The sequence below is a fragment of the Xenopus laevis genome, chromosome 4L (genome assembly GCF_017654675.1).
Source record: "Xenopus laevis strain J_2021 chromosome 4L, Xenopus_laevis_v10.1, whole genome shotgun sequence".
Taxonomy (NCBI): Eukaryota; Metazoa; Chordata; class Amphibia; order Anura; family Pipidae; genus Xenopus; species Xenopus laevis.
The window spans coordinates 146,260,193-146,280,347 of NC_054377.1; the positions used below are offsets into that span (position 1 = coordinate 146,260,193).

Sequence of the window (20,155 nt, forward strand, 5' to 3'; positions counted from 1 at the left end):
CCTGCTTTGAGGCCACTGGGAGCAACATCCAAGGGTTTGGTGAGCTACATGTTACTCATGAGCTACCGGTTGGGGATCACTGCTTTAGATGAACGTTCATGCCAAACCAAAGAAACAGAATAATAGTCCTGTACTTTACAACTACAAATTGGATGGCTTTAACTGTAGTTGGTTTTTTTGTGATTGTGTTTCTCTTTACTTCTTCTCATTCTTATGTTTTCATCTCCTTTCCTCCAGGTATCGACCAGGGACAAATGACCTATGATGGCCAACACTGGCATGCAACCGAGAACTGTTTCTGTTGCGCACACTGTAAAAAATCCCTGCTGGGACGGCCTTTCCTACCCAAACAAGGGCAGATTTTCTGCTCCAGAGCATGCAGTGTGGGAGAAGATCCAAATGGCTCGGACTCTTCAGATTCCGCCTTTCAAAATGCAAGAGCAAAGGAATCCCGGCGTAGTGCTAAGATCGGAAAGAACAAAGGAAAGCTCGAGGATGGCAACATGAACCAGTGTGGCCCCTTACATGTGGCTTCTAACAGACTTTCTGCTGATGTGGACCCCCTTTCTATGCAGATGGATTTGCTAAGTGTATCTAGTCAGAATCCAAGCTTAAACAGGGATCAGCTATGGAGGAGCAGAGATGAGCTCTACCACTATGGCAACAAGATTGAGAGAAGCCAGTCCCAGAGTCCTTTGCAACTTCTCAGTCAGTGCAACATAAGGACTTCTTATAACACTGGCCAGGGGGCTGGGGCCCAGTCTGATATGTGGGCAAAACATTTCAACAACCAGAAAAGAAGCCTGTCCATGATGGGCCACAGTGAAAGCTTCTCTCAGGAAAGCAGGGAAGACTATTATCAAGGCAGGGTGAGGCAACAGGAGAGCTTCAGCGATGCGTCCAACCACAGTTTCAACGAGGCGAGATCCAGTCTCAGAGTTCCCAAGTTTGAGGAAAAGAAGCAGATGAACTCACAGCAGTGTCGATCCAGGCATCCAATCAATGCACTTAAATTCACTGAAGGGTTGACCCCTACGGAGCAAACTCCCCGCGGATCAATGGAATCTCTTGCCCTCTCCAATGCCACAGGTAAGGGGAAGCTAAATTACTCTAGCGCAGTGCTTGGCAAACTTTTTGAGTTCATGCTTCACTTAATGGACCATCCTTTGACCAAGGTCCCTTTGAAGCTCCAATCTTGAGTCAGGGCTAATGAAAAAAAATACATCCAGCCATAGTTCCAAAAATATATCGAACACCAAATACATATTTACCTGCCCCTAACTGACCTTCAAGCTGGGCTTTAGGAGCATTTAGGAGAGCAAATGGCCATTCTTCCAAATTCTCAATCTAACTGGTCTTCAGGCTGAACCCCCTGTCCCTGATTCATGATCCCCCTAGTGGGGCAGCACAACAGTCCAGGAGCCCCTGTTCTAAGTCCTAAATTACCCTGTATCATCAGAGCTAAATGTTAACTATTTTGGCCCCCTGACTAAATGTCCACAAATCATATTTCATGTTGATAACAGTACATCAAAATTAATAATGGAAACAACCCCAGATATTATATTCTGCAAGTAGCATTGGGATAGAATGGATGCCTTGAAATAGAGGGGCAGCATCAATACACCCCATTTATTTATATTTTTATACAAAGAATACAGGATGCTTATCGGCTGCACAAAACAACCACCAAATAAAAATCACAAGACGGAAAGTTCTTAGTATTGTACCGCTTGCTTGAGGGAAAGGGGATGGAAATAAAATACAATTGAGTTCTTGTTTCCCTTTAAATTCCACCAATTAAGTTTAACCAACCTGATTTTTTTTTTCATGGAAAATTAAAAACGAAAATAAATGATTGTGAAGTGTTTATAAAGGGCTTATGTGTTACACAACGGTGTCCAATTAGAAGATCTGCTGATACATGGGACAACCATGGCCTCCTATTGGAACATATTTGGCTAAAGGCGCGGGTGAAAATGAAACAGTGACGTGCAAATAAATCAATCGCCTGTGCGCAGGGGAGAACATGAGTAAATCACGCGGGCTGCACTCCGACGCCGTAATTCCAAGTCAAATATTTATTGTAAGACTGTCAACATTTTGGTCTCTGCAGAGGATCCCAGTGGCTCCAACAGAGACGGAGACGTTGACAATGTTAAAATAAATATTTGAGTTGGTGAGTGCAGCCTTGGAACTAGGAATATATATATATATATATATATATATATATATATATATATATATATATATATATATATATATATATATATATATATATATATATATATATCAGATCATGTGGTTGTGATTAGTACTTTCCCTTGCTTATCCATGGAGTATTATCTGCTGCTTCCGTTTGGTTGCAACCCATGGCTGGAAGTGGATGTGGCTCTTCTGTAACCTAGACTAGTAGATTATTTATTAGCAGGCTGGCCATGGGTAAGCAACAACATTCAGGGGGTGAATTAAAAAAACGACAACTGGGGCATTTGATGAGCAACAGCTGCTGAACAAGCATTTTACGCTCAAGTCAATGAGGTCAATGAAGAGTAGAGAAATCTGAAAGCTTTTTCCTATGCCCGCAGAACTACAAATCACCGGGGTGGCAAAATGCTTTTTTTGTGTTACATTAGCGCAACACTTCTTGCCATACAAATCTGTTGCTTATGAGTCCCTCAAAGCCTGTATTGATTCTATAAAACCATGGCAAGGTATTTTTCTATACTGTACACAGTCTAGCAAGAACAGCTCCCTAATCTTGCTCATGGGCTGTACAGAGAGATCTCATAAAATTATGGCAGCCTTAGGTATTCCCCTATACTGGGCATAATCTAGCAGGAACAACCCCCTAATCTTGCCCATAGTCTGTACTGCTAGGTATCATCAATCTATGGCAGCATAGGTATTCCCCTGTACTAAGCACAATTCAGCAGGAACAGTCTCCTAAATTTGCTCATAGTCTATATAGAGAGATACCATAAAACGATGACGGCATAGTTATTCCCATGTACTAAGCACAATTCAGCAGGAACAGTCCTTACATTTGCTCATTGACTCTACAGAGAGATACCACAAAACTATGGCAACATAGGTGTTCCCAGGGCCGCCATTAGAAATCACGGGGCCCCGTACAACAAAATTTTTGGGGCTCCCTGGGCCCCGCCCACACTGACGACCAAGCTCCGCCCCATATCCCGCCCACATCGCAGTTAAAAGACCACACAGACATCAGCGCTAAAAAAGTAACCCCCCCCCACACAAGTTGTAAAAAGCTATTGATGGTCAGGGCCCCCTTATAAAAAAAATTGGGGCCCCAAAAAAAAAAAATTACATTTTTTTTTTTTTTTTTTTAAAACATTGGTGGCAGGGGCCCCCTTATAAGTTAAAAAAAACTTGGGGCCCCAACAAAAAAAAATTTAAAAAAAACTAAAAAATAAACAAACATTGGTGGCAGGGGCCCCCTTATAAGTTAAAAACAAATTGGGGCCCCAAAAAAAAATAAAAATTTTTTTTTTGAAAAAAAAAAAAAACATTGGCGGCAGGGGCCCCCTTATAAGTTAAAAACAAATTGGGGCCCCAAAAAAATAAAAAATTTTTTTTTGAAAAAAAAAAAAACATTGGCGGCAGGGCCCCCCTTATAAGTTAAAAACAAATTGGGGCCCCAAAAAAAATTTGGAAAAAAAAAATTTTTTTTGAAAAAAAAAAAACTGGTGGCAGGTGCCCCCTTACAAGTTAAAAACAAATTGGGGCCCCAAAAAAAAATTTAAAAAAAAAATAATTTTTTTTTGAAAAAAAAAAAAAACTGGTGGCAGGGGCCCCCTTACAAGTTAAAAAAATTTGGGGCCACCAAAAAGAAAATTAATTTTTTTTTAAAAAAAAAAAACAAAAAAAAACAATGGTGGCAAGGGGCCCCTTACGAGTTAAAAAAAAAATTGGGGCCCCAAAAAAAAAGTTTAAAAAAAAAGATTGGTGGCAGGGGCCTATAGAATATTAAAATAATACATTGGTGGCCAGGGGATTAAAAAAAAAAAAAACACAAACTGGTGTTCAGTAGAATTGAACTCATGGCTTCAGTACTTCAACTTCGCCTCCTTTCGTGACTTCGGGTCTTTTCACCGCTTCAGGACTTCAATTTCGGCTGTTTTCGTGACTTCGGGTCTTTGCGCTGCTTCAGGACTTCGGCTTCGGCTGTTTTCGTGACTTCGGGTCTTTTCGGCGCTTCGTGACTTCGGGACTTCGGCTTTTTCCGTGACTTCGGGTCTTTTCGGCGCATCGGCTTCGGCTTTTCGGCACTTCCGCATTCGGCACTCAAGAGGAATGACGTACGGCTCGGGCGCTCGTAAGGGGGGCCCGGATCTTCAAAAAAATGCAGCGCTGCCGGGCCCCCCTTCATGCCCGGGCCCGGTACGCTTGTCCCCCCTGTCCCCCCCCTGATGGCGGCCCTGGGTGTTCCCCTGTACTAAGAACAATTCAGCAGGAACAGTAGTTTGCTCATAGTCTGTACAGAGAGATTGCATACAACTAAGGCAGCATAGGTATTCCCTGTGTTAAGCACAATTCAGCAGGAACAGTCCCTAAGTTTGCTCATAGTCTGTACATAGAGATCCCAGAAAGCTATGGCAGCATAGGTATTCCCCTGTACTAAGCACAATTCAGCAGGAACAGTCCCCTAAATTTGCTCATAATCTGTACAGAGAGATTGCATAAAACTATGGCAACATAGGTATTCCCAATTCAGCAGGAACAGTCCCTAAATTTGCTCATAGTCTGTACAGAGAGATCCCATAAAACTATGGCAGCATAGGTATTCCCTGTACTAAGCACAATTCAGCAGGAACAGTCCCTAAGTTTGCTCATAGTCTGTACAGAGAGATAGGCAAGTGGGGAAATGATAATAGTTTCCCATAGAGTTCCTGTCTTATCTTCATTAACAACATACAATGGGATTAAAATAATAAAATGCATTTTTTTTAATTTAAATGAACTATTGTCCCTGTTTGACTCCAGCGCAAATCCTTTCAATGCAAGGATAGAATTGTAGTTGCGAATGAATGTTGAGGAGCAGCCAGACAAAGGTTTAAGGTCATTTTTTGGAACTCAGCATTGTGCCAACTATGTCTCCATTTCCCTGGATATTTACTTTTCATTCTCTCACTTTGCACTCAGTCTTTGTTTAGAGAAGGGACAGCACAGACTGTTTCTCATGCAAAAGAAATCCATCAATCCCAGGTTCCCTTGCTGCAGCGAGCGATACCGACCCGCAAGATTCTGCGCTCTGCATGCTGGAGCCATTGCTGGAGACAGTCAGAATTAACGGTTGATTTATGAGACGTCTGAATGAAATAATTGCTTGTGTAATTTGTTTTTTAGGGGGGGAGCTTTTAGCATTGCTATTTTTATTATAAATGGGAATGTCGCCTCGAAAAGAGAAAGGAACCTTTTGGCTTTGCTTCTTGGCACGGTGAAGGTTGGCACCAGATGGGCAGACATTCTCACATGAAAATGACAAAAAGAACACTCCCTGCAGCTCCTCTCATTTAAATCATAGCAGGTCATGGCAAAGGCTTATATACTGTACTCATTTGTCTCATTTTTTCAACCCGATTTAACTATGATTTAACTAAATATGATTTAACTATAATTTATATTTTTTAGGGATGCACCGAATCCAGGATTTGGTTCAGGATTCGGCCTCTTTCAGCTGGATTTGGATTCGGCCGAATCCCTCTGCCCAGCCGAACCACATCTGAATTTGCATATGAAAATTAGGGAGAGGAGGGAAATTGCGTGACTTTTTGTCACAAAACAAAGAAGTAATATGTTTTCCCCTTCGCACCCCTAATTTGCATTTGCAAATTTGTATTCGGTTCGATATTCGGCCGAATCTTTCATGGATTCGGGGGTTCGGCCGAATCTAAAACAGTGGATTTGGTGCATCCCTAATATTTTTGCACATCACCTCCCTCTCCTGCTCCTGTCCTGTTTCTTTTTAGACAACTCTTCTTTTTTTTTTAAACCCTTCTGCCACTCTGGGAACAAAGCAGCTTTCCCTTAGACTGAAATAGAATAAATAAACATAGATTCTATTCTAGTGACATTTTGCACAACCTTTCCCTGCTATTATTACTCTACTTTATGTACAGTACAACCCACATTTTACATTTTTCAGGGGACCAGAAAAAATGGTGTAAAGTCAGGGAAATGTATTATGCGTTATATACTGTATGTTGGTGGGACCACAAAAAATAAAAAGCTCTTGTTTGTGTGTAAACCAAAATATGGGTACAAGTAATTTGGGTAATATGTTTTCTTCCTTGTCCCCCCCTGGAAAATGTTGTGCAGATGCCTATGACTGTACTTTAGGGATCCCCCCCCTCCAGTATTATCCAGTGATACACAAGGCAAGCATCATAAAGAAGAAATGATAGTGTTAGTTAGGGACACTCCCAGCAGTACCCCAGTACCTATATAAGGGCATGTATAATAGAGGAGTTGCTCACTGCAGTTCTTCTGACTTCTGCTATTTTGTCAAAACCAGCGAACAGAAACAGGGAAACGAGTTACGAATAGTGATGGGCGAATTTGGGGCGAAATTCGCGAAACAGTGAAGAACTCGCAAAACGGCGTTGGCGTCTCTTTTTTGACGCCAGTGTCCATTTTTTTGGACGCCGGCGTCCGTATTTGGTGAATTTGCGCCAGTGGGGAATCAAGGGAATTCGCCACAAATTCACGCCTGGCGAATAAATTCGCCCATCACTAGTTACCAATCATTTTAAATCAATGGAACATTTCTAGTGAATGGATACTGAGAATCTGCTTAGGATTAGGTTTTCTTTCATGATGCAAAAAGCAGTTTTTGGTTTTTGACTTTCCCTTTAGTTTAGGGTTAATGAGTTATGACAATATTATGCAGGAGCTCTCCCACATAAAGCTTTTGGCAGTGACCCTCTGACACTGTTTAAACAGAACAGACTGAGCGGATTCTTCTTTAAGCTCTGATATACCTGACCCCATGCGGCTGAGGCTCCAGCTCTATTCCTGCTCATTTGTGCAGCTGCAATCAATCCTTCCCCATTTCTGCTCTTTCTCCAGCACCCGGTACATTGAAAATACTTTGATTTTTATATAATGTAATTGTAAAACTAGCTCTACACTTACTGGTACATTATACATCATCCTCATCAGTCCCTGGCCCAGTGGAGCTTACACTCTAATTGTTGGGCACTAATCCCGGCACCCAGTACATTGATAATACTTTGATTTTTCTATAATGTAATTGTAAAACTAGCTCTAGACTTACTGGTACATTAAACATCATTCCCATCAGTCCCTGCCCCGTTGGAGCTTACACTCTAATTGTTGGACACTAATCCCAAGAGCAGAGGCATTCATGTACACGGGAAGCGATTCTGGGCGTTGGAGACGTGAGAATGTATTCAGGCAGGTAATGGGCCGTGCCAATGCTTCTGTTTTACTGTATATATTTTACACTGGAGGGGCTTTGCCTCCTTTTAACCCACCTAACCCTAACCTTACTGTGAGCTCTGTTTAATTTAAAGAGACAGCAAGGTTTTGTTTCCAGACAGTAGAAAAGGGAAATAACTTCTGGGAGACATAGACCATTGCTTCTAACAGTAACCACCAATCATAATTGCTTCCTTAATTACAGCGAAATAGAAAAAAGGGAACATTGTGAGAAAATAGCAAGAACTGCCCTATACACACGTTTTATCACCCCTACTGTATAGATCCGGCGCCTCTATTCTAAGTAACACCTTGATTTTACTGCCAAACATAAAGGTCCTTTGAAAATCCATCTCTCCTTGATCAGATATTGCTGAAAGAGAAAGCACATTTATCCAATTTAGCAACACAAAGCGATCAAAGAGACCTTGTACTATAGAGCTATAGATTTTGACTTAAACAAGGGAACAACCCTGTCTCTTTTTTCCTCTGCAGAATATGTAGTGTGCCCCCCCCCTCATGGCTTTGATTAATGGATGACCCTGTAGCTTTTTATTCAGCAGCTCTCTAGTTTGCAATTTCAGTAATATGGTTGCTAGGGCCCAAATTTCCCTAGCAACAATGCATTGATTTGAATGAGAAACTGGAATATGAATAGGAAAGGGCCTGAATAGAAAGATGAGTAAGAAGAATTATCAATAACAATAAATGTGTATAGAGCATTTGTTTTTAGATGGGGTCAGTGACCCCCCCCCCATTATAAAGCTAGAAAAAGTCAGAAGAAGAAGGCAAATCATTTAAAAACTATAAAAAAAAAAATAAGTAGTGAAGACCAATTGAAAAGTTGCTTAGAACTGGCCATTCTATAACATACTAAAAGTCAACTTTTGTATACTGTAAACTAAACCATCCCTTTTAGACTAGTCACAGAGGGCAGCCTCTGTGACCTACCCAGTCTTGATGGATGAAAAACCCATCATTCTGTATAATAATGATGCACTAAGGGAGGGTGGCTTGTGCAGGGTAACTCTTGTGTATGAAAATAGGTTTACTTGCCCTTTAATTATTAAGGGTTGGATGTCTGCATGATGCGTTACATTACAGCAGCTAAAGAGTTGTTTGTTTGTTTTTTTAATACAAAACAAAGGGTAATTCCAATAAAGCAGCCGGTTATCTGTTTAGGATGGAATTTAGTATTTTGATCGTCTACAATAAATTTTTTCCCCCCAGTTTGGCCGGCCAACGTTTCCATGAACTCCAACCTCTTGCACCTAATAAATAAAGTCTGGAGGAGATCGGAGCTTTCTATTCTGTACGTCTCCATTATAAGACCTCACATAGCGAACGCTCGGTGCTGACAGCAGATGAGACAGTCTCTATGATATGCGTCTGAACTGCCAGCTATGTAGGGAGCCAGCACTCATTGTTCCAGTGGCAGGAATCTGACAGTTTCTCTATTATATAATTATGAGTGCAACATTCCTAACGCTTCCGCCCTTATTCACCTCTCTGACCCTTGCTGCCGCCCTGCTGTTTTTATTTCAGACAGCGGTTATGTGGATATCTATATGTTGGTAGTAGTGATGGGCAAATAAATTCACCTGTCACGAATTCGCATTGAATTTCCGCATTTTATATATATATATTCACAAAGCTCACGCAAAAATTCACCAGCGTCAAAAAATTTTGGACATGCGCCCATTGACTTTAATAACGGCAGCGTCAAAATTTACGCAATCGCTGCAAAAATTGGACACAAATTTTTCGCCATTTCAGGATAAATTCGCCCATCACTAGTTGCTATGAGTATCTTTATATTTTTAATGGGTATCTCTGCAAAAATACATTTTGAGTAGAAAATGATGTAAAGAAATAAAACGTTGGGGTTTGTAAGGGGGATTTGACTATTTTGCGGTCTCAATCTGCAGCCGGAAACTCAGTGAATGTATTTTGGCCAAGTGGGAAGTACCCATTGCTTCTAAACATTGGTATCAAAATCTCACTCTACGAAAATATATATATTTTTAAATATTTATTCCCAACAAAGTACAGGCAGAGGCAAGGAAATCCTTCCATATTAAAAACAGAGCCTATTTATAAAGCAGTTACCCATGACAGTTTTATTCGGGAGAGCGTCCTCACGAGCTTGTGACTGCGTCCAAAGTAGCTTGAACCGAAATCAAAATAATCCCTGCTACTTGTAATAGGCTGCCAGATCGTTCTGGATAAGCGTCAACTGGCAGCACTTAATGAAGGAAAAATATGATGATCATATTAACTGAACAGAAATCCCATAATAATGCCACTGGTACAGCCGGATTTCGGCCCAGAAATGCTCAAATGTGTGTTTTCAGGCTGAAATATGACTTTTACCAGCAATTTCTATTATAGTCAATGGCAGTGGTGTAAATAGATGTTACTGGGCCACACAGCAAATTCATTTTAGGGCCCCCAACATATCCGGAGGTTGTCCTTTTTTACTTATATATGTTCAAATGTAGCATTATTTGGGCCTCATGGGGCCCCCTATACCTCCTGGGCCCCCCTGCAGCCACAGGTTCTGCTTCCTCTCCAGTTACTCCCATGGGCAATGGCCAAAGGCATTGCAAGATTTGGGGTTTCCTCCACCATGAGCCTAAAGTTCAACAAAGAGTTTTACCTAATATGCACCCCTTATGTTTTGTGCTTCTGTACCAGCCCAAGGCAACCACAGCCCTTTAGCAGTAAAGATCTGTGTCTCCAAAGATGCCCCAGTAGCTCCCCATCTTCTTTTCTGCTGATTCACTGCACATGCTCTGTGCTGCTGTCACTTACTGAGCTTAGGGAGCCACTCACAATATACAGTACACATAGAATAGAAATGTCACAATATAAGGCTGATTAGTAATTAACTGACACAACATAGCAGCATAGCGACCAGTTGTCAAATGGGGTCATTGACCCCATCTAAATAAAAAATGCTTTTTAAGCCTAAAAAATGTATTATTGCTATTTTTTATTACTCGTCCCTATTCAGGCCTCTCCTATTCATATTCCAGTCTCTTATTCAAAGCAATGCATGGTTGCTAGGGGAATTTGGGGCCTAGCAACCAGATTGGTGAAATTACAAACTGCAGAGCTGCTGAAAAAACACTAAATAACTCAAAAACCATAAAAAATTAAAAGCAAATGCAAATTGTCGCAGAATATCGCTCTCTTCATCATACTTAGGGACACATTTACTTTGCTCGAGTGAAGGAATAGAATAAAAAAAAATTCGAATTTCAAATGTTTTTTCTGGCTACTTCGACCATCGAATTGGCTACTTCGACCTTTGAGTTCGACTTCGAAACGAATGATTCGAACTAAAAATCGTTCGAATATTCGACCATTCGATAGTCGAAGTACTGTCTCTTTAAAAAAAAAATTCGACCCTCATAGGCTTTGTAATGTTTTTTTGGTCGTAGAAAAATCGTTCGATCGATTGATTAAAATCCTTTGAATCGTTCGATTCGAAGGATTTAATCGTTCGAGCGAACGATTTTTCGGTTGATCGTTCGATCAAACTAATTGCGGTAAATCCTTCGACTACGATATTCGAAGTTGAAGGATTTACATTCGGCAGCCGAATATTGAGGGTTAATTAACCCTCGATATTCTACCATATTTAAATCTGCCCCTAAGTGTTAATTTAAAGGTGAAAATCCCTTTTAATGTTACTTCCAAAGCAACTGTCAATGGGACAAAAATAATCATTCACCATTAATTCATTTTCTTTTCCTACTGTGCTCAACAATTGAACGGCAGCTTCTTCTTCACTTCAGGTTGTCAGTAATGTTTTATATTTGGGCTTAAAGCCCCTTTAACTCAGTAGCTGCTAAAAATCATTTTACTTTAACCCTATCGGTGCTGTAAACTCTATTTGGCTCACTTGGATTTGAGGCTACGTGATTCATTAATGTCACCATTCCAGACTGAATTGATCGCTTTTATTTCTTGGCTAAGTATTGAGCTACTGAGAAGCCACGTGGGCCATTGCCAAAAAAATAAAGACTGTAATGAGGTTGTTACTTGACCACCCAGACCCAAGGAAGTAAAGATAAATTATTATTGGTTAACTGAAAATATTTTTTTAACATTATTATTATTATTATATGTTGAAATAAATGTAATTATTATGATAATGAACCTGTCCAGGTTGATAGACAGTCCATCTAAGGGATGATTTTAAAAAATGGTTTTACCTTTTAGAAGGTAACTAAATGGGTAACTGTGATGATTAAAGGGCACATCAACCCCCAAAGTAAAAATGTAATTTGCCTAATAAGAGAATATTAAGAAACCATAATTCTAAGCAACTTTGCAATTTACAATAATAATAAATGTTCTTTGGTTTTTAAGTTATTTGCTTATGCATTGCTGTTGAAAGCAGTGTTTTGTCTGTCCCTTTTTATTGTCTGCACTGGTGGTTCAGACTGTGGATACAATGTAAGACAAGGCAACTGATTAACAGACCTGGGGAACTGAGACTTTTGCAACATTGGTTAAAAAGTAACAACCACAAGTTAAAGTGGACCTGACACCCAGACATAAAAAGCTGTATAATAAAAGTCATTTTCAAATTAAACATGAAATCCAAATTTTTTTTTTATTAAAGCGTTCGTAGCTGTTGTAAACTCATTTAAAAATCTCAGCTGTCAATCAAATATTACCTGCCCCTCCTCTATGCCTTAGGCAGACAATTACTTTCACTTTCCATTCAGCACTTCCTACATGTCACTGCTCTCCCCATATTCCCCCAGTTCTCTTCACCATTTAATTGTGTAACCAGGACATGGGGATGGACATCAGGTCCCCCATTCTGGTGCACAAACAAGATTCTGAGATGATACAAGACTTGTCTTAATAACAGTGTCCACAAAATGGCTCCTGCCTGCTTGTTATAATTATGAATTCACAGACCGATGGAAGCAAGTTTCAAATAATTGATTCAGTGTAATTAAAATTTATTTTGCTTGACTAACATGATAAAATAGAATTTGGAATCATTTTTTTTTGGGTGATGGGTCCCCTTTAAGCAAATGCTTCTTTCAATAGCAATTGTTTTAACAAATAACTTGAAAAGCACTGAAAATGTGTAACGAATGTATATTGGACAATTGCTTAGAATTATTTTTTTAATATTGGGGTTGACTTGTCCTTTAATACATTTTCAGCATCGTGCATGTAATGTCGGGCAGGAATCCAGCATCAGAACCATTGCCCATTCACATCCCACCTGTAATTATAAGAGCAGCTCTTATCGTTTCACCGGATCACATTATTTTCGTGTTCCTCATCCGTTGCTGTAGCAATTGTGTCTGATAACGGTTTGGGACAAGACGATGATGCTAATTTTACTCACTAACAATTATGTTTGAGGTTAAGGGCAATGTTGGCTTAATGGCGATCTCTGTTGGCTTTGTACTGGCCGATTTACATAATTGTCTGTTCCTTCATGCGTTTCCGCCACGCTACTCGGTCCCATTCACCGCCCCAAGCAATGAAATGTAATGCGCCGCTGGCCTCTCTGATGGAACTACAGGAATTAACATTTAAACTATTTTTCCCCCTTTTGTTGGTTTAATTGTGTTTTGAACGGTTGTGTTGGGAGCTGAAGTGTGTGCGGCGCTTTGATCAGTACAAGGGATCTGGGCTGAGTGAATTTGGGCAGCCTGGCATAGGGGGGACCCAGGCACTGAATAAGTAGTTGTCTAATCCCATAATCATTTAAATGGATTCTGAGCACTTATTGTAATCACTTTGTAGCTACTTGTGGCCATCTGTGAGTAGGCAGCTCTTAAAGGAGAACTAAAGCCTAACTAAAGAAGTAGTTAGAAATGTTGTACATGATGTTTTGTGCTTCTGTACCAGCCCAAGGCAACCACAGCCCTTTAGCAGTAAAGATCTGTGTCTCCAAAGATGCCCCAGTAGCTCCCCATCTTCTTTTCTGCTGATTCACTGCACATGCTCTGTGCTGCTGTCACTTACTGAGCTTAGGGAGCCACTCACAATATACAGTACACATAGAATAGAAATGTCACAATATAAGGCTGATTAGTAATTAATACACATAATTACTACATGGCAGCACAGATACCAGTGCAATTAGCATCAGAATTTAATAATCAGCAAACCTGTAGCATCAGCTTATATTACAGCCAGGGAAGCTCATTTTCTGCTGGATAATTAGTGACGAGCCCTAAGCTTAGCTTCTCAACAGCCAATCAGAGCCCACTGAGCATGTGAGTGTCACAGACACTTTCCAAGATGGTGACCCCCTGTGACAAGTTTGAAGTCCTGGATCATTGCTGCTATTGACAAGCTGAAACTTTAGCCTCGGGCAATAAGTTCACTATATAAATTATGGCATTTTTAGCCACGTTGATTTTTAGGGTTTAGTTGTCCTTTAAACAATTGTGTATCCATCAAGAAGATTGGAAAACTGAGGCCAATCAAAACATTGTGCAGTTTTACTTTGCTTTTATCAGACATTGCTCTTTATTACTAGCACCCTGTGAGTTTTTATGTAGTTTTGGGAAAAGTCTGAAGCTGCATTAAAGGGTCCCTAAGTCAAAAATGTATTTGATTGTCCAAAATGCAACCTCCATATCCATGTGTGTGGTCATATTGGTCTCAAGCCATTTAGTAAGATGTAGAGAGGGATATTCTGAGACCATTTGCTATTGGTCTTTATTTATTTATTATTTGTGTTTTTTGAGTCATTTAGCTTTTTATTCAGCAGCTCTTCAGTTGGTTGTTAAGGTCCAAATTTCCCTAGCAACCATGCACTGATTTGAATAAGAAACTGGAATATGAATAGGAGAGGCCCGAACAGAAAGATGAGGAATAAAAAGTAGCAATAACAATACATTTGTAGCCTTACAGAGCATTTGTTTTTAGATGGGAAAGTTTCAGAAGAAGAAGGCAAATCATTCAAAAATGATGAAAGAAATTAAGACCAATTGAAAAGTTGGTCCATTAGTTAACCTTTAAATCAACTTTTCATATGTTACATAATGGCTATGTTACGTAATTGGTCTTCCTTATTTGTTTTAAATAGTTTTTTAATTATTTGCCCTTTTCTTCTGACTTGCAAATTGTCTCAGGATATCACTCTTTACATCATACTAAGGGGCAGATTTATCAAGGGTCAAATTGAAAATTCGAAGTAAAAAAATTCGAATTTCGAGCTATTTTTGTTTACTTCGACTAGGGAATAGTCCAATTTCGATTTGAATTCGGAAAAAATACGAAAATTCGAATAACGAAATGTATCAAGTACTGTCTCTTTAAAACCTCAACTTCAACCATTCGCCATTTAAAACCTGCAGAATTGCAGTTTTAGCCTATGGGGGACCTCCTAGAACCTATTTGGAGTCAATTGGTGGACTTTGAATCGAATTAGATCGAATACAGCCTATTCATTCGCAAAAAAAACATTTTTTTTGGAATAAATTTTGGTTGGTCTTTTTTTATTTGAAGTTGTGGGAGTTCAAAAAAACTCCCATTACTTTAAAATTAGACCCTTGATAAATCCGCCCCTAAGTGTTAACTCAAAGGTGACTTACATAGATTCAGTACCCTGGCTTATTTACTTAGATATGTTATTGACTCAAGTCTTGCTTAGGCTACTATCATTTCAGACAGGCTTATAACCTCCCATGTCCTTCCTTCCTTTTCTAATATACCCTGAGAGGTTTTGATCACTGGCATCATTAAAGGGGTCAGCGACCCCCATTTGAAATCTGGAAAGATTCAGAAGAAGACTGCAAATAACTAAACAACTATTAAGAAGAAAACATGGACCAACTGAAGAGTTGCTTAGAATCCACCATTCTATAACATACTAAAAGAACCCCTTTATGGACTTGCCCTAATAATATAGTCTGCAAATGGCTTTCCATAGGAATATCATTATAAAGGAGAGCCCCCAACTCTACATGAATACTTGTGTTAAGCACTGCGTATCTTGTCGCCGCTATATAAATAAATGATGATGATGTTGACAGTGGTCTCCCAGCAACCCTCAGTCCGAAGTCCCACCTTCAGTTATATCACTGTTCTCTATTCAAGTTCTTTCTTCTGTCATTCTCTTATAGGAGCCAGAAATAACCTTTAATACAGGTATGGGATCCATTATCCAGAAGCCCATTAGCCAGAAAGTTCTGACTAAAGGTCGAATTTCGAGTTTATGGGAGTTTCTAAAAACTCCCATAAACTCTCAAACTAGAAATTTGGGGGGGGAAAAAACGACCAATCTAAATTTATTAAAAGATGTTGAACTTTTTTAGTTTCGGGTGAATAGGATCGACCTGCAAACTTTTTTTCAAAAGTTCACCAAACGACTTCAAATTTGGATCTTTATCGAATCTTTATCGAATCGATTTTTATCGAATCTAATTTGGACTATTTCTTAGTTAATTTACACTAAAATAAACTCGAAATTTGAATTAAAAAATTCTAATTTTCAATTCGATCCTTGATAAATCTGCCCCTAAGTGTCAACACCCGTATAAGTGAATCTCCTCTGTGACCTTAGATTATGCAATGGGGGTTATATTATATTATTATATTGGTAAATATTTAATTGAGTGCTTGGATTATCTTTAGTTCTTTCGCTTTCTTCTTCATCCCCTTCTTTATTGTTTTCACCCACTCTGACTTGGCTCAGGTACCTACGTATTTTGGGTTTGGGGAAACCTCTTTATATTTTCCATTGCACCATTAAAGTGATTGTCTGTATAAAATGTAGGTTTGGGCAGAGGAATGAAGGCTCATCGTCTGACTTGTGATTTCATTCTGTGCAGCTATTTTCTTCTATTTTCCTTTGGGCCATGAAGGTAATGTGCCTCATGTTGGATTCCTTTGTCTGATGCTCTCATGTGAAATGGGTGGGAAGGTACCTGGCAATTATATCCGCTGAGTAATAAGCCATTTTGTCTCCTTTGTGGTGTGATTGCTTTGGAAACTGTCAGATAATCTGGAACAGAGTTTATCTCTTTCTTCTTGGATCTTTTTTTTTGCTCAGTGACGTATGTTCCTTCTGCCAGCAAATTATACTGGTTCCAGGGGGGCTGGAGACATGAATTTACATTTTTTTTGCTTAGATTTCTTGTGCACAACAGACAGTTCCATCTGTGCTTCTAAAAATAACAGGAATCAGAAAATATATATTTGTTTTTTTTTAAAGAATGGTTATTTAGCAACTCTTTTGGGCGGCTATATGTTAATGGGCAGTAAGCCTGTTTCCAACATGGATCTGCCTATTGTTATATTTAAATATATTTGTACTTTTTATTTCCTTCTCTAAACAGCCCAGAACTGCTAAATTCTACTTGGAGGTTTTATAAAACAAAATGGGGCATGTGATACTTGTGCAATGGAACTTTAGAACAGAAAGCATGGAAACTGGCTGTATACTAAGGTGGAAGTCAAAAGTTTTGACCTTGGTTTATACCCCACCATGTCCAGAAGTACATTTAGGGGGAGATTTGGGGTGAGTGTTTACTTGTACCCTGGGTACCCCTGGAACTATAGCAGGGTGACTGTTACCCCAATGTTTATATATATCTGTAACCTTGTTATGAGCTAAGGGGGCCCAGTCTGAAGACCAGTTAGGGGGAGATTTGGGGTGAGTGCTAATTTGTGCCCTGGGTACCCCTGGAACTATAGCAGGGTGACTGTTACCCCAATGTTTCTATATATCTGTAACCTTGTTATGAGCTAAGGGGCCCAGCCTGAAGGTCAGTTAGGGGGAGATTTGGGGTGAGTGCTAATTTGTACCCTGGGTACCCCTGGAACTATAGCAGGGTGACTGTTACCCCAATGTTTCTATATATCTGTAACCTTGTTATGAGCTAAGGGGCCCAGCCTGAAGGTCAGTTAGGGGGAGATTTGGGGTGAGTGTTTATTTGTGCCCTGGGTACCCCTGGAACTATAGCAGGGTGACTGTTACCCCAATGTTTCTATATATCTGTAACCTTGTTATGAGCTAAGGGGGCCCAGCCTGAAGGCCAGTTAGGGGGAGATTTGAGGTGAGTGCTTTATTGTACCCTGGGTACCCCTGGAACTATAGCAGGGTGGCTGTTACCCCAATGTTTCTATATATCTGTAACCTTGTTATGAGCTAAGGGGGCCCAGCCTGAAGGCCAGTTAGGGGGAGATTTGGGGTAAGTGCTTATTTGTACCCTGGGTACCCCTGGAACTATAGCAGGGTGACTGTTACCCCAATGTTTCTATATATCTGTAACCTTGTTATGAGCTAAGGGGGCCCAGCTTGAAGGCCAGTAATGGTATATTTTGTGTTGATAATTATTTGTGCCCTGGGTACCCCTGGAACTATATATATCTGAAACCTTGTTACAAATTAAATGAGACCTTGATGAAATGTGTTTTTAAAAACAAAACCTTTTCGGGCCAATATCTGGTTGTACTTTATGTTTAATATTAAAATATTGTATGTTAATGCAGGGGAAACACACACTCAGTTTCAGTTTCCATTTCCTTCCCCTTAAGCAAAAGTTATAAGTAGTCTATAGACTGTAGTAGTGATGTGTGGCTCGAGAAAAGCTTGACCCACACCCGACCCAAACCCACATCCGTCTAACCCATGCCTGCCTGCACCCGGCTTACCTCCTGGTTTTATAGACCCGCCCTGCTGATGACATCTCAAAAGGGGTGGGGCAGGCAGGCACTCGCCTAAAAAACCGCAAGTCGGTAGCTGGCAGTCTAAGGTCGCAGGCGGGGAGAGCAGGCAGAAGAGCTCCACCGAAAACTGCCCATGACACGCAAACATTGCAGCGCGGTCACCCCAAATCCATGGGTCCTGCGGGTTTTTATTTAAATTATTTTATTTGCAAAGTCTTTTTCCCCATGAGACATTTTATTTTCCTGGCTTCCCATTGTGTTCCATGTGACCCACAACCAGCAGACTCATAGTCCTTGCTTTGTAATGTTTAATGCAGTTTTTTTTTCAATATACTTCCAACTGTAATTCTTGATATGGACAATACCAAGTGCCGAGTACACTGTCAACTCTGTATAATTATAAGGTAATAATAACAATTAGTGTTTTCTGCACGTGTTTATAATACAAGTTGTCACCAGTTTAGTATAACGCTTGAGGCGGAGAGAGAGAGAATACACCCTGTTCCCTTCTTTTTGGACAACAATAATGAGCAACTGAACAGCTGCTGAAATCAAGCTAAATATAAATTGTCAGGATAACTGCAGTGACTGTGTTGGTTTTTTGGTCAAAGTTTTTTGACGCCAGCGACTATTCCGACGCCGGTGACCATTCAGACGCTGGTGATAATGAAAGGCACCCATTGGGGCTCATTTATAAACAATGGGCAAATTTGCTCCTGGGCAATAACCTATGGCAACCAATCAGATGATTGCTTTCAGTGTTCAACCTGCAGCTGACTGAAAAGAGCTAGTGACTGGTTGCTATGGGTTACTGCCCAGGTGCAAATTTGTCCAGTGTTTATAAATGAGCCCCATTGACTTTAATGCGTGTCAAATTGATGACGTTGTCGGAAATTGTCGCTGGTGTCAGCATTCACATTTCGCAAAATGGGAGAAATTCGCCCATCACGAAAGAAAAGGAATAAGAAATGTCCCCATCAGACTGTTAAACAGTAACATAGTAACATCTGTGACCAGGGTCACTGACCTCTTTAGAGAAAGGAGATATTAAAAGTAGATACGTACAGAGTGCCTCATCTGCAGCTTTCGGAAAGTTAACTTGCCCTTAAATTGGGAGACTATGGGGCAAATTCACTAAAGTGTGAACTTTTGCCAGCAAATGATCTGCCACACTTCGCACCACCTTGTCAGGTGCAAATTCATTACCACCACGCTAATTCGCTAAAATGCGAAGGTTGCGTCTCAGCAGCCGAACACTGGTAAAGTTTCACTAGTGTTAATTCATCAATTCCAACAATGGAGTGCTCCAGGCCTGAAACACCGGATTGGTTTCAGGTGCCGTTAGGTATCGGGCCCAATACTGGCCAAAAACTGTACATAGCAAAACAAGAAAGCTGTGGCACAGCTGATGCAATTGATCAAGGCTTGATAAAGGGCCCAGCAGAGGCCCGAAACGTTGCCGCTTTGTTTTGTGAGCTGAATAAACACTGATCACTGAATCAATTGCATCGGCTGCGCCACAGGTTTCTTGTTTTGCTATAGTGTTAATTCATCAGCACAAGCATTTCATAGCGAACTTTCCCTAGTGCTCAATTCTGCCTAGCGAAACTTTGTTAGTACTCCTACGCTTAGGTCAATTTGAATAGGGCAGGTACATATAGGTCATATATACGTCTTTATTAGAGATGTTGGTGCAAATGATTGAAGTGGCCACTTATTATTACAAATGTCCAAAGAAGCAAAATAAAGACAAAAGAGATCCTCTAATGATCCTTTAATGTCCTAGACATGAGCCCACTCTAAAACAAATGGGGCATGACCCTCAAATTGGTTCAAATATACACCAAAAATCTTTAATAGTCAGAACTTTTGAACGGAATCCTGCTTTAAAAGACAAGGAAAGCTCCAAGACAGTTTATTGCCAACATATTAGCCACATTAGTGCAAGCTAGAATGCTATATTTATTCTGCAGAATGCTTTACCATACCTGAGTAAACAGCTCTAGACACTCTGTTTGTT

General features: G+C 40.1%; 1 protein-coding gene across 3 annotated transcripts in view; it reads left to right on the top strand.

Moving 5' to 3' along the window:
• Nucleotides 1–20,155, top strand: part of prickle2.L (prickle planar cell polarity protein 2 L homeolog) — a 236,137-nt gene that overhangs the window by 212,051 nt on the left and 3,931 nt on the right. For all 3 annotated transcript variants that reach the window (XM_018259210.2, XM_018259212.2, XM_018259211.2), the window contains one exon: nucleotides 238–1,089. In XM_018259210.2, coding sequence (XP_018114699.1) covers nucleotides 238–1,089 — 852 coding nt within the window. The remainder of the gene's footprint in view (nucleotides 1–237; nucleotides 1,090–20,155) is intronic.